At 36.5% G+C, this 16212-nt stretch overlaps 2 protein-coding genes across 4 annotated transcripts; both read left to right on the forward strand.

Annotated features, from left to right (window-relative positions):
- The first annotated feature begins 1979 nt into the window (after nt 1–1979).
- On the forward strand, nt 1980–6001 carry LOC103452280 (ubiquitin receptor RAD23d-like). Of its 2 annotated transcripts, none has more exons than XM_029091350.2 (12): nt 1980–2165; nt 2690–2851; nt 3613–3666; nt 3856–3935; nt 4048–4095; nt 4263–4443; nt 4673–4825; nt 4900–4974; nt 5140–5187; nt 5258–5367; nt 5486–5558; nt 5702–6001. In XM_029091350.2, the coding sequence occupies exons 1-12, from the start codon at nt 2100–2102 to the stop codon at nt 5816–5818; spliced, it is 1167 nt and encodes a 388-aa protein (XP_028947183.1). In that variant the 5' UTR covers nt 1980–2099; the 3' UTR covers nt 5819–6001. The 2 variants fall into 2 exon arrangements, with proteins under 2 accessions (XP_028947183.1, XP_028947184.1); XM_029091351.2 differs by having other exon boundaries at nt 4266–4443.
- A 664-nt stretch (nt 6002–6665) lies between these two features.
- On the forward strand, nt 6666–9941 carry LOC139187495 (protein NRT1/ PTR FAMILY 3.1-like). 2 transcript variants are annotated; one of them, XM_070810576.1, is made up of 4 exons: nt 6666–6884; nt 7147–7364; nt 7479–8038; nt 8922–9941. In XM_070810576.1, the coding sequence occupies exons 1-4, from the start codon at nt 6809–6811 to the stop codon at nt 9841–9843; spliced, it is 1776 nt and encodes a 591-aa protein (XP_070666677.1). In that variant the 5' UTR covers nt 6666–6808; the 3' UTR covers nt 9844–9941. The 2 variants fall into 2 exon arrangements, with proteins under 2 accessions (XP_070666677.1, XP_070666678.1); XM_070810577.1 differs by lacking the exon at nt 7147–7364 and having other exon boundaries at nt 6697–6884.
- Nucleotides 9942–16212: the final 6271 nt, after the last annotated feature.

A 16212-nucleotide genomic window follows, 5' to 3' on the forward strand; every position in this document is an offset into this window, starting at 1 on the left:
TCTTACCCAAAAAGACCGAATAATCTTAATTTACTTATACTTACTTATGCATTAAATTTTTTTACACCGCGTATTAAAAAATGTATGATAATGATTGTGACATCTATGTATAAAGCCAATGGAAAAGATGAATAGTAATTTTGATGTCACAATTCTTCAACAAAATGATTTGGACAAAAATTCCCCCAAGACAAAAAACTTCAAAGACATATCAAAATAATGCATCAAATAGGGTAGGGCATTTTCATTATTTTAACAGTATTTTTTAATAATTAATTTTTTTTTGTGCTTAAAAAAAAATAGTGTCTCACAATAGGATAATAATAATCTGATTCAATTTCTCTATTTTTAAACATGTTCAAAACATTTTAAGAGGCGTGTAATGCCGGTTATAAAAAAAGGTCTTTGCATATAATAATGTAAATAAATTAGTTGTCAAATGATTTTTTTTAACAAATGATATTATCTACAATAAGGGGGAGGAGTGGATTTAGCCTTATAATGGGCTCGCAATAATGTGATTCAATCAGTTGTTTATTATATATTATTTTATCTATTTTTCAACACCGTTCAAAACCTTTAAGAGTCGTGTAACGTTGGTTATAAAAAAAGTATTTTGCAACGCGGATAATAATGTAATTAAATTAGTTGTCAAATGATTTTTTTTTAAATAAACGATATTATCTACACTAAAGGAGATAAGGGTGGGCTTAGTCTCGCAATGGGCTAACAATAATGTTATTCAATCAATTATTTATTAAATATTATTTTCTCTATTCTTAATGCAAATACTATAGAAACCGATTTTATTATGTGAATTCAGTTGCTTTAATTGGTTTATGAGGGCTTTCTTTTAGCATAATCTAAAATTATTTATTCAAATATTTGACTTTCCTTTTGTCAATTTACGCTAAATACATTTAAAACATGTAAGTCGTGCGTAGCACACGGTGATTCAAAAAATGCCTTATGCACCCGCGTGAGCACGTGCATGAAGCCTAGTGTATTGTAAATTGTTTAATTGAAATGGTGAAGGTGCACTCAAGCGCAGGACCCAAGCATTTTTTATGTGTAAAAAAAAACCTTGCATGGACTTTTAAGCAAGTTTTGCTATTTTCCTTATGAGTAATTGGTTTATGGTAGAACTTCAACTTTATTCAGTGACAATAACATTCAAATACTAAACATAAAAAATAAGTAATCTAATGAACAAAAAAAATAAGATTTCGATTAAAAAGTGGAAAACAAGTAGAAGGGGTGTATGCATTCCTTCAGCCTCCGCTACATTTGGGAAAATTCGTTATATGCGACATTTTGTCAATGCAGTTTAAACTCCTTGTATTTGGGCGTACATGACAATGACTGCACTAAAATCACTGATATATAGGCAACACACTCTCCTCTTATTCCTCTCGTCTTGTTTTCTCTCATTATTTTCTCCATATTTCACGACTTTATTAAATATTGTAAATGACGATATATGTAACGTTGCAATAAATATAACTGATAATGGGAAAAAAAGTACATAGACAACTCAAAATAATACAATAGCGGACTCGTCATGAGGCCTTTTAAAACATGTGATTACTAAATTTGTTCAAGGAGGAACGTGATTAAGGTACTAAAACATCAAATTAAGGTTGCTAAAACATTAAATGAGTTGGCAAATGATTAAAATACCCTGCGAGGGCCACATCGGCGGTGATATGATATAGGACGATCAAACGGTGATCTGAAGTTCCATTTGCAACAGCCATAAAGATTAACACAATCAAACACAAAAATCTAGCTGGCTATTTTCACCAGTCACTCAAAACAGACAATGTGCCCTCTTTACGATTTCTAACTCTACGCGCCCATCTCAACCGCTCACGTGCAATCCAACGTACATTCGGCTGCACGCGTTTCACATTCTCCCTTCAGCGCGTTTGCATTAGCACCCGGGGCCCCAGTATATAAACCAGAAATTTGGGAATTTTCTCAAACTTTTTCCTGCTTCTGCTTCACTTTACTTGCGCATTCGGCTTCTTTCTCTGAAACCCTTTACAGATCACAGGCTCCGATACTGTAAGGACGGCGGCGATTCCGTCGAGAAGAAGATGAAGATCTTCGTCAAGACTCTCAAGGGCTCCCACTTCGACGTCGAAGTGAAGCCTGAGGACACGGTTAGCCTCAAACTTTCTGATTCAATTTAGTTTTTCAATTTTAAATTTCGTGTTAATTTCTTAATTTGCATGAACTAATGCGCAATTATGATCGTAATCGGAGTGCTTTCTAGGGTTTTTGTTACTAATATCCGTTTGTTTCGTTATTTGGTAAGGGATTAGTGTGTAAGCATTAAGAGATTATTTTTCTGTATTTGCTTGTGTGAGTTGATTGGAATTAGATTTTTGATTAGGTTATCGTGCAATTGAAATCTTTGAATTTACGTTTCCCTTATTAAATTAATCTTTCCTTTTTTTTCTTTTTTTTTTGTTTCTTTCAATTTTATCATCGTTGTTTTTTGAAATTTATGAATTCTGCGATATGGGAGACTTTGGGATAGCATTCAGCTTTCTAAATGTAAGAAATGTAGTTTGGTGGAGTTGTAAATTGTAATTTTACTTTGCGTCCTGCTACGCAGTAATCGCTGACGAGTGACGACTTGATCGAAGATACCATAATCGTGACTAACTGCTATTATTTCTAGGTTGCTGATGTGAAGAAACATATAGAAGCTTGCAAGGGTTCAGATGTATACCCTGCTCCACAACAGATGCTAATTCATCAAGGAAAAGTGCTTAAAGATGACACAACATTGGACGAAAATAAAGTTGCGGAAAATAGCTTTGTTGTGATAATGTTGACTAAGGTAATGTTTCATTTTCTATTCAGCAATTTAAAGTGCGTCGTGTCCTTCAAATAAATATGGTCCTAAAATACCTTTTCGAATAAAAATTTCCTGAAATGTGTAGGAAACATGTCGGTTTGCGACAGGGTGTGTTATATGTAACGTGTATTTTTGGACTGTGTCAAAACATAGTTTTAGCATCAGGAAATAGGGATCAAACCAAGCATATGGGTGTTAAAATAAGAATTTAAACCGGCCCTGTTGAGACCGTATTCAATTGAATTATTCAGTTAGTAGTGACGGTGAGCTCTGAAAGTAAAATAAATGAAGCAGTGACAGAACTTATCTTTGTATTATAGCTGATGTCTTGGTAAAGAAGCATTCATGAAGAGGTATTGTGTATAATGGCAGTCAATAGTTTTGAAATTGCTGTTTTGTGATGATGTCGTATTCTTGTCTTGTGATTGCCCTGTTTCTTTCACGTTTAATTTGTGCGAACTCTAGTAATACAAATTTGTGTACTTGAAGTTGATGATGTCATCGTGAATACCCTGGTTCTTTCACATCTGATTTATGCTAACTATTTGTCTGGTTGAAATTCCTTCTCCCACCAGCTCAGACGTTAAGGCTCTATAATGTTGCTTGATCTTATTTCCGTTGTCTGTTTAGAATCTGACTAGCTTCCTACAAAAAAAGAAAAGAAAAAGTTTAATGGTGACAAGTTGTTGTTATGCTCAACTCCTGTTTACTAGTTGTTGACTTTGTATACTTAAAAATGGTAGAGTAAGAGCCCACCCGGTGAAGGTTCAGGTGCATCAACTGCAGCTACAACTAAGGTAAGAGTTTCATCCTCTTGTCATTGTTTTCATTGGTTTATACCTAAGACACGGTTAAACTTGGATGACTTGTTTTGATATTAAAAAGTTGAAAGCCTCAAATTGATGTTCTATTGTAAATTTTATCTCCTTCGTGCTTTTCTTCAGGAGAAGATATTGTACCTAATGCTTGCTTTAAAATCTGTGCAGGCACCACAGCCAAGTGCACATACTGGTCCTCCAACTGTGACATTCACAGCAAGTCCAGCTCCAGCAGCAGCCTCAACACTGTGAGTCTGAGATCTTTCATGCCATTATTTTTTATGTGTGTTAGGTGTAGCAACAGCATGTTGTTCATCTTTCTTTATACATGTTCTGTTTGTAATTATATTATTTTCTCAGGCCCGCATCTGTTGCCATGCCTGCTCCTGTTGCTTCGGCTACCACGGAGTGAGTATTATTATTCCTTCTGGTGATGCCTTCAGTTCGAAATTTGGAGCTCCTGTATTTCATATTCATGTATTTAGTATTACCTCTGTTTGCTTCTCCCCCACCCCTTCCTCATTGGCTTTGCATATAATTTTCTTGTCTAAAATAGTTCAGTGTAATTGTTGAAGCAGTTCACAAGCTGATTCTTACGGCCAAGCAGCATCTGATCTGGTAGCTGGAACTAACTTGGAGGGAACAATTCAGCAAATTCTAGATATGGGTGGAGGGACATGGGACAGGGATACTGTTGTACGTGCTCTTCGTGCTGCATTCAACAACCCAGCAAGAGCTATTGACTATCTTTATTCTGTAAGTCAAGATATTGTAATGACAAATTTACAAGTTGATCTACCCTCTTTTAGTTATATACCTTCCAGTTATATCCTAAGTTTTCAACAAGGGTAACAAGGTTGAGTAGCATTATTGAAAAAAAAAAGTTGATAGGAGTAGTGATTTTCAGAACCAAAATCAGCAGTTATCCCTTCTCTTGGATTATTGGTGTCTTTTCCTTTTGATGTCAATTTCGTATTTCTTGAAGGGTATCCCTGAGCAACCTGAAGCTCCACCTGCAGTCCGTATTCCTGTCGGTGGGCAAGTCACAAACCCTCCACCACAACCTCCACAGTCAGCACAACCAGCATCTGCTCCTCCAAGCAGACCTAATGCCAATCCTTTAAACCTTTTTCCACAGGTACTTATTATGCAAATCTCGAATAAATTATGGTAGGGAATTCTTTTTAGTAAACTTGAATTTTGTCGAAGCAGGGCCTTCCGAATGTGGGTGCTGGTGCTGGTGCTGGTGCTGCAGGCAATCTTGATTTTCTACGCGACAACCAACAGGTCATTTCTATCTCCCTCTCTTCTTCTCTCTGCCTATATGTTTGCTTGTGCACGTGTGCACATCTGTGTACGCAGCCATGCTTGAACATTGTCGGTTTCCTATCTAAAAAATATTATAAAAGAAAATTGTTCTTTTAACTTTCTATTTGGTGTTATTTTTTTCAGTTCCAAGCATTGCGATCTATGGTGCAGGCTAATCCACAAATATTGCAGGTTCTTTCGCACCCAAATGGGATTTAATTACTGTCTTCTTTTGGCCCTCATTATGTTACTCTTGTCACAGCCTATGCTTCAAGAGTTGGGGAAACAAAACCCTAATCTAGTGAGGCTAATTGGTGAGCATCAGGCTGACTTCCTTCGCCTGATTAATGAACCTGCTGAAGGTGGAGAAGGGTAAGGAGCTTATTATCTTACCTTTGATTTAGTATTTTAGTCTTTAGGGGTCTCTTGTTGGTTGCACATCTGTTAAACGTTCGTATGTTTATGGTGTGCACTGTTCAATTTGTTTCAGGAACGCACTGGGGGATGCAGCAGTGCCACAGGCAATAGCTATCACTCCTGAGGAGCGTGAAGCTATAGAACGTGTAAGTTGTTCCTTTTTTTGGTTCCTCGAATTAAAACACATGCAATGCATAGGAATGTAGTTATATAGTTAGGTTAAATAACAAGTTTCCTTCGAGAACACAATTTTCCTTCTCGTTGACGATTTCTTTTTCCTCACCCCCAGCTTGAAGCAATGGGGTTCGCTCGAGCAATTGTATTGCAGGTGTTCTTTGCCTGCAACAAGAACGAAGAATTGACCGCCAACTACCTCTTAGACCACATGCATGAATTTGAGGACTAAAATCTATGGAATATCACCGGTCGTCGAACCCGTCAGCTAAAAAATGAAAAAGATTATAAGAACCCCTCGTCTGGCCTTAGTTCCATTGCATTTTCTTTCTTCACATTAACCCTTAGTTTGGAGTTCGGATTATGCGGATTATCTGTAGCGTACAAGAAATGGCAAGTTATAACTTTCTTCACAGATCCTCTCTCTTCGTTTCTTCTCTCTTCCCAGTTTCTTGTTTCACAAGTATATATTGTTAACTATTTGTATATAAAATTAAAATTATAAAGTTCAGTAAGACAAGATTTTTTTTGGTAGGTTAGTCTGATCACGTGATTAGTTAGGCCTCTCACAGAGAGCGGGATTCGTGCATTCTATATTGTAGTTTCATGTGATCAAATGCTAACCAAGTACAAGAATACCTCTTGTAAGAGTGGCTTGATCAGTCACGTGGTTAGGCGTTCTTACTGAAGTTTATTTTACCGTTCCAATGTATTTCTTCACATGCTGTTGCGACATATCTGATTAAAAATGGACGACGACATCACATCTATGAAATAACCGTCCCGAATATAAACTCGTGTCCCATCCTCTCCTTTTCGTACAAGCCCTTCTAGAATTGCGAACGAGACAAGTTGGGAAAACTGTACATTAGAAAACACGTCGGTGTCCATGCATGCATGCCTACCTTCTGTTGTCGTGGTTTCGGTAGTTGTCAAAACCTCTGTACTCCATCAAATTTTGACCTAGTTTTATAGGCCACAATTTGCCTTCCCCACCCAACAAAACAAGACCATCCCAAAAATATATATAGTGATTACTAAAAATATCATCAGTATTACAGCACACATTTGTGGCCACACGTAAATGAAACAGTAAGCGTAACTAAGCTGACAAGTTACTCTGCTAGCTCGATCCTTTCCTTCATATCATATTGCCTATAAATAATGGAGCTTCGTTGGTCACTTAGACTTAAAACAGTAAACGAGAGACACCAAAAACAAGATGGTGGAGATGGAGGAGAAAGGCAGTCATGCTACAAGGAAAAAGGGAGGCTTGCTCACTATGCCCTTCATCTTTGGTAAGAGCTAATAAAATCTAGTGGTTTCAAATTTTCTGAGGCAGACCTGAGTCTAGTCAAGTTAGTTAATTAGAGCAGTGTGCTTATCTTTCTGCACCAAAATTTGAAGTTTCTTTCCATAATTTTGATGAAATTAGCATAAATTATCCTATCATTGTCACCTCTTATATCTCTTTGTTTATTTAGTTTTTTTTTTTTTTGGGATTTAATTAATTATGATAGTAATCAGTGTATTGTTGTTGTGGGCTTTGTGTGTGTGTAGCTAATGAGTTTTGTGAGAAGTTGGCTGTGGTGGGCGTCGAAGCAAATATGATTACCTATTTGACAACGCAGCTTCATATGCCCTTGACAAAAGCAGCCAACACCCTCACCACCATTAGTGGCACTGCAAGCTTGACCCCCTTGCTTGGCGCCTTCGTTGCTGATGCTTACGTTGGCCGCTTCTGGACTATCACCATTGCCTCCATTATATATCAAATTGTATTTTTTTCTCTCTCTACTAATACATATTATGCCCACCCAATATCAATTTTATTAGTTAATTAATTAAATACTAATTCAGTTTTCTATTTGTACAATTATTCAATGAACCAGGGAATGATTGGCCTAACAGTATCAGCAGCACTTCCACAACTGAGACCTCCCCCATGCAACCACGATCGAGTGTGCGAAGAAGCCGATGGGGGGCAGCTAGCATTTATGTATGTCTCCCTCTTACTAGGTGCACTCGGGTCGGGCGGAATCCGACCCTGCGTCGTGTCATTCGGGGCGGAACAGTTCGACGAGAATGACGAAAAACAAACCACCAAGACGTGGAACTACTTCAACTGGTACTACTTTGTGATGGGGGCATCAGTACTAGTGGCTATCACGGTGCTTGTGTATATTCAAGACAACGTTGGATGGGGTTTAGGGCTTGGAATTCCAGCTATAGCCATGTTTCTCTCAGTTATTGTGTTTGTGATTGGGTTCCCGCTTTACCGGAACATGGAGCCGGCGGGGAGTCCGTTTACCAGGTTGATACAAGTGGCAGTGGCTGCCTACAAGAAGAGAAAGCTGTCTATGGTGTCTGATCCTATAATGTTGTATCAGAATGATGAACTTGACGGTCCTATTTCTATGGGTGGAAAACTTCTTCACACTAAGCATATGAAGTACCTCTCTCTCTCTCTCTCTCTCTCTCTCTCTCAAGTTGCATATTTATTGTGACTCTAAACGACTTATTAAGTTGATTTTTGTCAAAATGTGTGGTCCTAACTCACCATCTAACAACATGAATTTGATAATATTATATATATATAAGAGTACTCTTTTTATGGTAGGCATCGCGTTTTACGGTAGAAAAATGTGATAATCATCATAAGAATTATGTATTCACAATATATATCCTCTTATATATTTCATTGTTTCCTTTTTTTTTGCTATATAGTATAAAGGTCTTATACGATAAATACATAGTTCTTACGAAAGCCCTTATCACATTTTCACTACAATAAAGTAGGATTCCTGCTAAGAAAAGTCTCGATCATACACATATACGTATAACCCAATTGGTAAGTTTATAAGATAAACATAATTACCCAATTGGTTAGTAGTAGTATAGGGCACAATTTTTATAACCTACCTACTAGAAAGAAAAAAAGGTCAGCTCTCTCTCAAACCTGCTTTTTAACCATGTTTAACATGGAGATGACCAGTTTAGCTGCTAGTATCATCGTCAAATTATCACGATTGTCGTTAGGTGGAAACATGTTGCAGATAATGACTATAGATCATTTGTCCATGCACTTTTCATGTTTTGGTTAGGTGGAACCACATTCCCTTGATCTTTCATGGATGAGCAGCACCACATATATACTTGTGTTTCTATCATTGCTAAGTAACAGAAATCTCACGTCCTCTACTCCATTATCAGAGAGTCAGAGTCATCCCAACCTCCCCAATCCACAGCAACCCAAAAAAATATATAGAAAGGAAGAACATAAAACCTAGTCACCTTACCCTAAACCCTAACGTGATTATGTATGAATAATGCAGATTTCTTGACAAGGCAGCGATCATGATGGAGGAAGACAATCTCAAGGCACCAAACCTATGGAGGACCAGCACCGTTCATCGCGTCGAAGAACTGAAATGCGTGATGAGAATGGGACCTATATGGGGTTCAGGAATACTCCTCATCACAGCCTATGCGCAACAAGGCACATTCTCACTCCAACAAGCCAAAACCATGGACAGGCACCTCACAAAGTCCTTTGAAATCCCTGCAGGCTCCATGTCAGTCTTCACCGTAGTCACTGTGCTCGCCACGATCGCATTGTACGACCGCCTCTTCATTCCGGTGGCTAGAAAGTTCACCGGGCTAGACCGGGGAATAACATTCCTCCACAGAATGGGAATAGGGTTTGTCATTTCGGTATTTGCCACATTGGTCGCCGGGTTTGTCGAAATGAAGCGAAAAAAGGCGGCTTTCGCACACGGGTTGATCGATCATCCTCATGATGTAATCCCTATTTCAGTGTTTTGGTTAGTTCCTCAGTATGCCCTTCATGGGATGGCTGAAGCATTCATGTCAATTGGGCAGCTCGAGTTTTTCTATGACCAGGCGCCGGAGAGCATGAGAAGCACAGCTGCCGCGCTGTTTTGGACCTCCACCTCGGCCGGGAACTATGCGAGCACTCTTTTGGTGTCACTGGTGCACAAGTTTAGTGCTGGTCCTAATGGATCGAACTGGCTGCCGGATAATAATTTGAACAAAGGGAAGTTGGAGCACTTCTATTGGTTTATCACGTTATTACAAGTTGTTAATCTTATTTACTACATATTTTGTGCCAAAATGTATACGTTTAAGCCGATTCAGGTCGTAAAGAAAGAAGGTGCCGAGCATGGGGAAAAGTGGTCCTTGCTAATCAAGTCCGGCCCTGAGAACTTGGGGGCTCTACGCCAGCTTTCGAAATGAGGCTCTAGAGTTCTTTACCTTTTACACATTGATTGTATAAAAATTAATTCGCTAAATTCGTGAAAAAAAAATATATTATTACATGTCTTGCATTTTTAGATGCAAATGTACTAATTAAGTTTACATAATCTAATTTTTCAACCAATTTTTTTTCAATTAATAAAATAGCTAACCCATTCAAAGGGTTTGGCCGTTTAGGGTTTGATGTCTGGCAATCTGGGGAGTGCGACAAAAGAAGTAATCATCTTTGTTTTTCTAGTCAATAAGAACATGTTTAAGTCGCTTGACGTTTCACCTTTCACGTACAAATAAGTTTGCTTTTTAATTCAGTTAATTATATAAACAATCAAATCTTACAAATATTGGGCTCAGCTGCTCAACCCAGTGAGCTATTGTATTTAGACAAAAACTCAAAATCTATAAACTTCTTGTTTGAACAAATACAAGCTTTGTGATATTGTTGACCCTAAAAACTACCAAGCCTATGTGGCGCGCAGACCAAGTAAGTAATGAGCTAATTACGTCATTCGGTTGTGTATGGGGCGTGCTAACTTGATGGCCGAGCTCGGCTAGTGAGTAAAATGAGTTGATATTGCGTTGAGCGCGCTGCTAACTTTTTAATCTTGTGACTGCGGCTGAGGAAGGAACACGTCTCGGCCTTCGGGTTCCAGAGCATGAAGACAAGATTGCTACTTCTGCGAAGTTCAATATCAAATTCGGTTTTCAATGTGTCGAATGTTGTAACTTGTAACACCTCACTTCGTCGAGAAGGTTAATGAGATGACCTCTGCCAATAAGGATTCGAAAATCATTCTCGACCGAGACTTGGATAGATAACCAGTCGGCCTCGACGCAGTGCTGTTTATCCAAACTGAAGGTGCTCCGCGATCGGCTGATTCTACAGCAACGGTGCTGTTTGTCCAAATTGAAGATGTTCGCCGGTTGCCTTCACAATGCTGTTTATCCAAATTGAAGATGTGTCGGCGAAAAAGAAAATAAAAATCTCAAGGTTGTTGAGAGGTTTCGTGTAGAACGAGAATTTACGCAGAGCAGTTTGTGTGTTGAATTGGAAGGGCTTTACACGTTGTTTGCAGCCTTGTATTTATAGTAGTCATATTTTCTATTTGGCATGGCTTGGATTATTCCATAGAGTCCAACTAAAAATTAAACTCCCTCCACGCACTAACACACGGCATCACCACCATATTTTTACTCTTGATAAGCCAATCCCTTTGCTAATAATTATCACAACCTGAATTGGTGCTAGTCAAGCAGCATATTCGAAATGCTTGATGCCAACCACACGCAATAGAACTCTCATTAATTTCAAACTCTCCACGTCCACACACATCCCAACTCAATTTGAAATGTACCACTTGCTTAGAGATATAATTTGCATCTTATTTATCCCGTTTAAGAATACGCCAAGATAATTCATATTAAAAAATAATTACTATGATAAAACCATAATATTATCCTTTAATAACAAAATTAGCCTCATTTTTCCATCCGACGGTTGGAAGCTATGCTTACTCAACGGCCTTGATTGCACGGGCCGTTGATGTAAAATTGGGTCCAAACAGATATTAATTTATATATATATATATATATATTATAAAAGGTTTAGGATTTATACAACACAATGACATTTTAAAATTCATATAATTAACCTCACTTAGTGAGACAAGACCTTATTGTTGTTATTAATATATAAAATATAAAAAAAATTGGGGCTTCCAAAGTGAGAGCCTTAGGCGGCTGCCTACTCTAACTACCCTCATGGGCCACTCTATTGCCAATAAGGCTTAATATGCTATCAGTTAATTAATTAATTTGTGTTGGGACAGGTGGTCATTAGAGCAAGTCCACCCCTAAGAACTTTGCGCCAGCATCCAGTCCATTTATCCACTTAAGTGAACAGTGATATACTCTAATGAACAGTAATAGACAAATGCATCTCCACCCCTAAAATTAAATAGCCTAGTCAATTTTATTAATTTTTATTATAAAATAATAATTTGGTTTTTTACTTTCTGACTTCTTCCTTTCTTCTTCTTCTGGAAATTGACCTCCTCCTCACCACACCATTCTAGAAATTTTTTACGGTGTAAAATGACGAGGCTGCCTATCTCATCTTCAGATCCCACGGTTTGGATGATGAGTTAAAGGGGTAGAATCATCTTTTTATCAATAGGGTTTCAGATTGGGGTTAGTTCCTTCCCCTGTCACTTCGTTCTTTCTTCGGCGCAGGCAAAGCCATGCCGATCCTGGCATGGCAGAGTGGAAGGGAGATAGTGAGAGAAAGAGCGAGTGACAGTGAGAGAAAGAGAGAGTGGTTGTCCGGATAATAGGGAGAGAAATAGAGAGTGAGGGGTTGGGATGGTGAACATAGCCGATCCTGGTCTCCTCGTCGTCGTCTCGTCGGAGCTCGCAAAGGGAAGGGGGATATGGTGTTGAATATATGGATTTATCAGGGGAAGGGGGTTGATGGGCTTCCAGGGATTGGGTTCCAGGAGTCGGATGGGGTTCTAGATGAGAGAGACGGTAGCCATGATGTCAACATGGCGTCAAATGACCCGTCTCCTTCCTCTGTCGATTTTAGGCCGGCCTGTAGACCGGCTTGGGTTGGGTGCCAGTCTATTCCACGGGCTGGAGTGAATTGGCTGAGTCCCAGCTTGTTTTTTCCACTGAGTGTCGGGCTATTCCACCTCAGGTGGAACTGCTCTTAGTCATTGTTCATATAGCTAGTAACTAGCTCCTGGTGTTTTAGTGTATAGAAATGAAAAGAATATCTACTTTGGACTCAATAAAATCATAATTAAACATCCAATTTGTATGATCTTTATACTATGTATATTAAGATCTTGGAACAAATGAATTTGAACAGTGTGCTTCATACTCTTATCCGCTAAACCAAGACCTCTAAATTTTTCTGTTCACAAAATATCAACTATATAACACATGTACATGATATAACTGTCACACTCAAAACCATTATTATGATGAGGATATTATATGGCCTAATGTCATCTTCTTTATATATTATAAAATGAGTGAATGTGAAATCACGTATATTATGTCAATTATATTAAAAATATCAAATTTTGTTTACCACATGATAAGATAGTGTTTTATTAATTTAAATATGAGGCGAATTTAAACTTTACTTCTTATTAACACATAAAGCAATGGCACCTCATGCCGTGAACAAATTTACTGCATAAATTTGATTACTGTTGCATTGCTGATTTTTTTTTTCCCTAGAGTTATTTATTTTACTGGTTTTTTTTATTGAAATTTTACTGTATCTTCAATTAATTGTTTTTGGTCAATGTATCTTCAATTTACTTCAAACAAGAAAAAACATAGGAAATAACATATGGGCAGGATTCACCAATTGGACAAACTTAACTAAAATGAATCAATTGTATAAAGTGTATTGCTGTTTAAGCAATACACTACGAGGAAAGTAGAGATCTTACAGAACTTGATGAATGTCCAATCGTTAATCTCATGGTTTGAAAGTGTTTCAGTTTTGTTCTATCTTCCTAGAAACGTGTGACGCTTTGTTGGAAACATTTCTACATTAGTGGCTAATGATTTGATTCCACTCTTTCAAATGATTTTAGGGACTCATGGTTTCTCTGGTTTTAAGTGGTGTCCAACCCGTCAGCTAAAAAAGAAGAAGATTATAAGAACCCCTCTGCTGGCCTCCTTTTATAGTTCTGTTGCATTTTTTTCTTCACATTTAACCCTTCTTAGTTTGGAGTTTGGATTATGTGGATTATCTGTAGCGTACAAGAAATGGTAAGTTATAACTTTCCTCGCAGATCTACTCTCTTCGTTTCTTCTTTCTTCTCGATTTCTTACTTCATGAGTATATTATTAACTATTTGTATATCAAACTAGGTTCACATCCTTCTTTTTGTTACTCCATTGATTCAAATCCTATTCTTTTTCAATTTTTGATCAAGGTCCTTGGGTATTAATAACATCATTCATTAATTGAATAATAAAATATTTTTATTTTTAAATATATTCCTTTAATGTTAAAAATGTTACAATTAGTATATTTATATTTATGGCTAAATTTTTTATCATATATTTTTATTTTTAGTTTGCACCTATTTTTAATTTGCAATTTTTTTTAATTTGCAATTTTTTTTAATTTGTACCAATTTTCTTTTCATTTTTAATTTGTACCCATATATTAGTTTCTTTTTGTGCCCATATTTTTTAAAGTTTTATCTGTGTTTGTACCCATGTGTATACCGTCATGTGACATTGTATATTTAATCAATGATAGAAAAATTACATATGGTATATTTATGTTTTATGCCTAAACTTTATATCATATATTTATATTTTTAGTTTGTACCCACTTTTAATTTGCAACATTTTTTTCTATATTTTTAGTATTCTCTTTTTTAGTTTTATTTTGTACCCATGTATTAATTTTTTTTAGCGCCTATATTTTTAAAAATTCATTTGTATTCATAATTTTTAATATTTTATCTGTACCCTAATTTATTTTTAATGTACCCATTCTTCTTTATTAATGTACCACTTTGTTATATGTGAAATGTACCATTTTTTTTAACACTATGGATACATTCTTTTGCCATTTATTATTTCTTATTTTTACATAGTTTTTATCCATTTATTCAATCAAAATGTTTAAATTTTTTTATTGTAACTATTTCTAATAGTATTATAATGAGGGATTTTAAATTTATAGGATTATAAATCTCAAAAAATATTAAACAATTAATGTCAAAACTATAAAAATATAAATATCAATAGTAATATAATGAGGTGTACAAAGTCAAGGGACCTTGATCAAACTTTGAATACTATTAAGGTTTTAATCAAAGAATGTTAAGGATTAGGGACCGCATCCAAAATATCCCAATTATAAAATTAAGCAAGACAAGAAAAAAAATTAGTAGGCTAGTCTGATCACGTGATTGATTAGGTCTCTCACAAAGAATGGGATCTGTGCATTCTGGATTGTAATTTTGTGAGATCAAATGCTATCCAAAATCCAAATACAAGAAAACCCATTGTAAGAGTGCCTTGACTAGTCACTTGGTAAGGCGTTCTTTTTTTTCTTTTTAACCGCACATTTAATGTATTTCTCCACGTGAAGATGCCGTCGTGAAATAGCCGATTAAAAATGGACCACGACCTCACATTTAAATTTCTGTTGAGTTCCGTCTTGGTCCAGATACAATCACAATATAAATCAGGAAGACCACAAATTCTGTGGATGCAGGACTAGAAATTTAGAGTCATGCATTGCGGCGTTGCAATTTCATAGTGGGAACCCATGATTTTGAATCTTATTTGCATGCAGTCGCCGTCGCAATATTTTCCAAATTAGCCATATATGAATACAAAGCCACGCAAAAACAAAAAAAAAAATATTAATAATCGACGAGAAAATGTGATGATCGGCAGTGCCTACATAGCCTTACCTTCACAAGAATTTACACTACCATAAACACGAAGAAAACCGAGGATAGAATTCACAAACAAAGTGAGAAAAAAAAAATTGAGTTTTATACTTTTGCAAGAGGTGCTCTAGAAATGTGATAAAACTTCGGTTAGAGTTCTGGGACCGACGTGGAATCAGCTAATTATGTTAAAATTCAGAAAGTCTTGCTCCTTCTTGTTATACTCGTAGTCAATCCTGCTTAGCATGCGAGTTAATTATATACACATATATAATCTTTCTAAGAGTTGCTTACTTTCGCCCTAACAAGATATTTTAGTTTACTCATTTTTTGTCTTTCCATCTGTCAAAGGAATGAACCAAACACGGAAAAAGTGGAGAAATTTTAATTGTGATGGGAACACAGGTGGTACACCACATGTTTTTATGTAAATGGTGGAAAGTTTTATTTTTAAAATTATTAACTTTTTAAGACACAAATTCCACCATTTGTATAATGACACATGATGTACTACCTCGTGTGCCGATCACACTGAAAATCTTTCGAAAAAATTAGGGGTTCGGTGTTTAGGGTTAGGTGCTACGTCGTTTGGTCTTCCTTTTTTATCTTTGGTTTGTCGTTTAGGGTTTAGGTGGTATGTCATTTGGTCTTCTTTTTCTATCTTCGGTTTGTCGTTTAAGTTTGGAGCTGTATCGCAATAAATACGAATAGGTGGTGTTCATTTGTATTTTGGCATAGATAATGCTAGAAAGATAATATATTTAAATTAAGTTGTAAATTAGATGATGTGAATATTGATGATTGGATAATAATTTAAATATTAATTAACGTGTTTATTTTTTATTAGTAACACATCATACGATTTACATATTTGGTCTCATAAGTTAGTTTCGTCTGGAATCGAATCAAATCT

The sequence above is a fragment of the Malus domestica genome, chromosome 13 (assembly GCF_042453785.1).
Source record: "Malus domestica chromosome 13, GDT2T_hap1".
Lineage (NCBI taxonomy): Eukaryota > Viridiplantae > Streptophyta > Magnoliopsida > Rosales > Rosaceae > Malus > Malus domestica.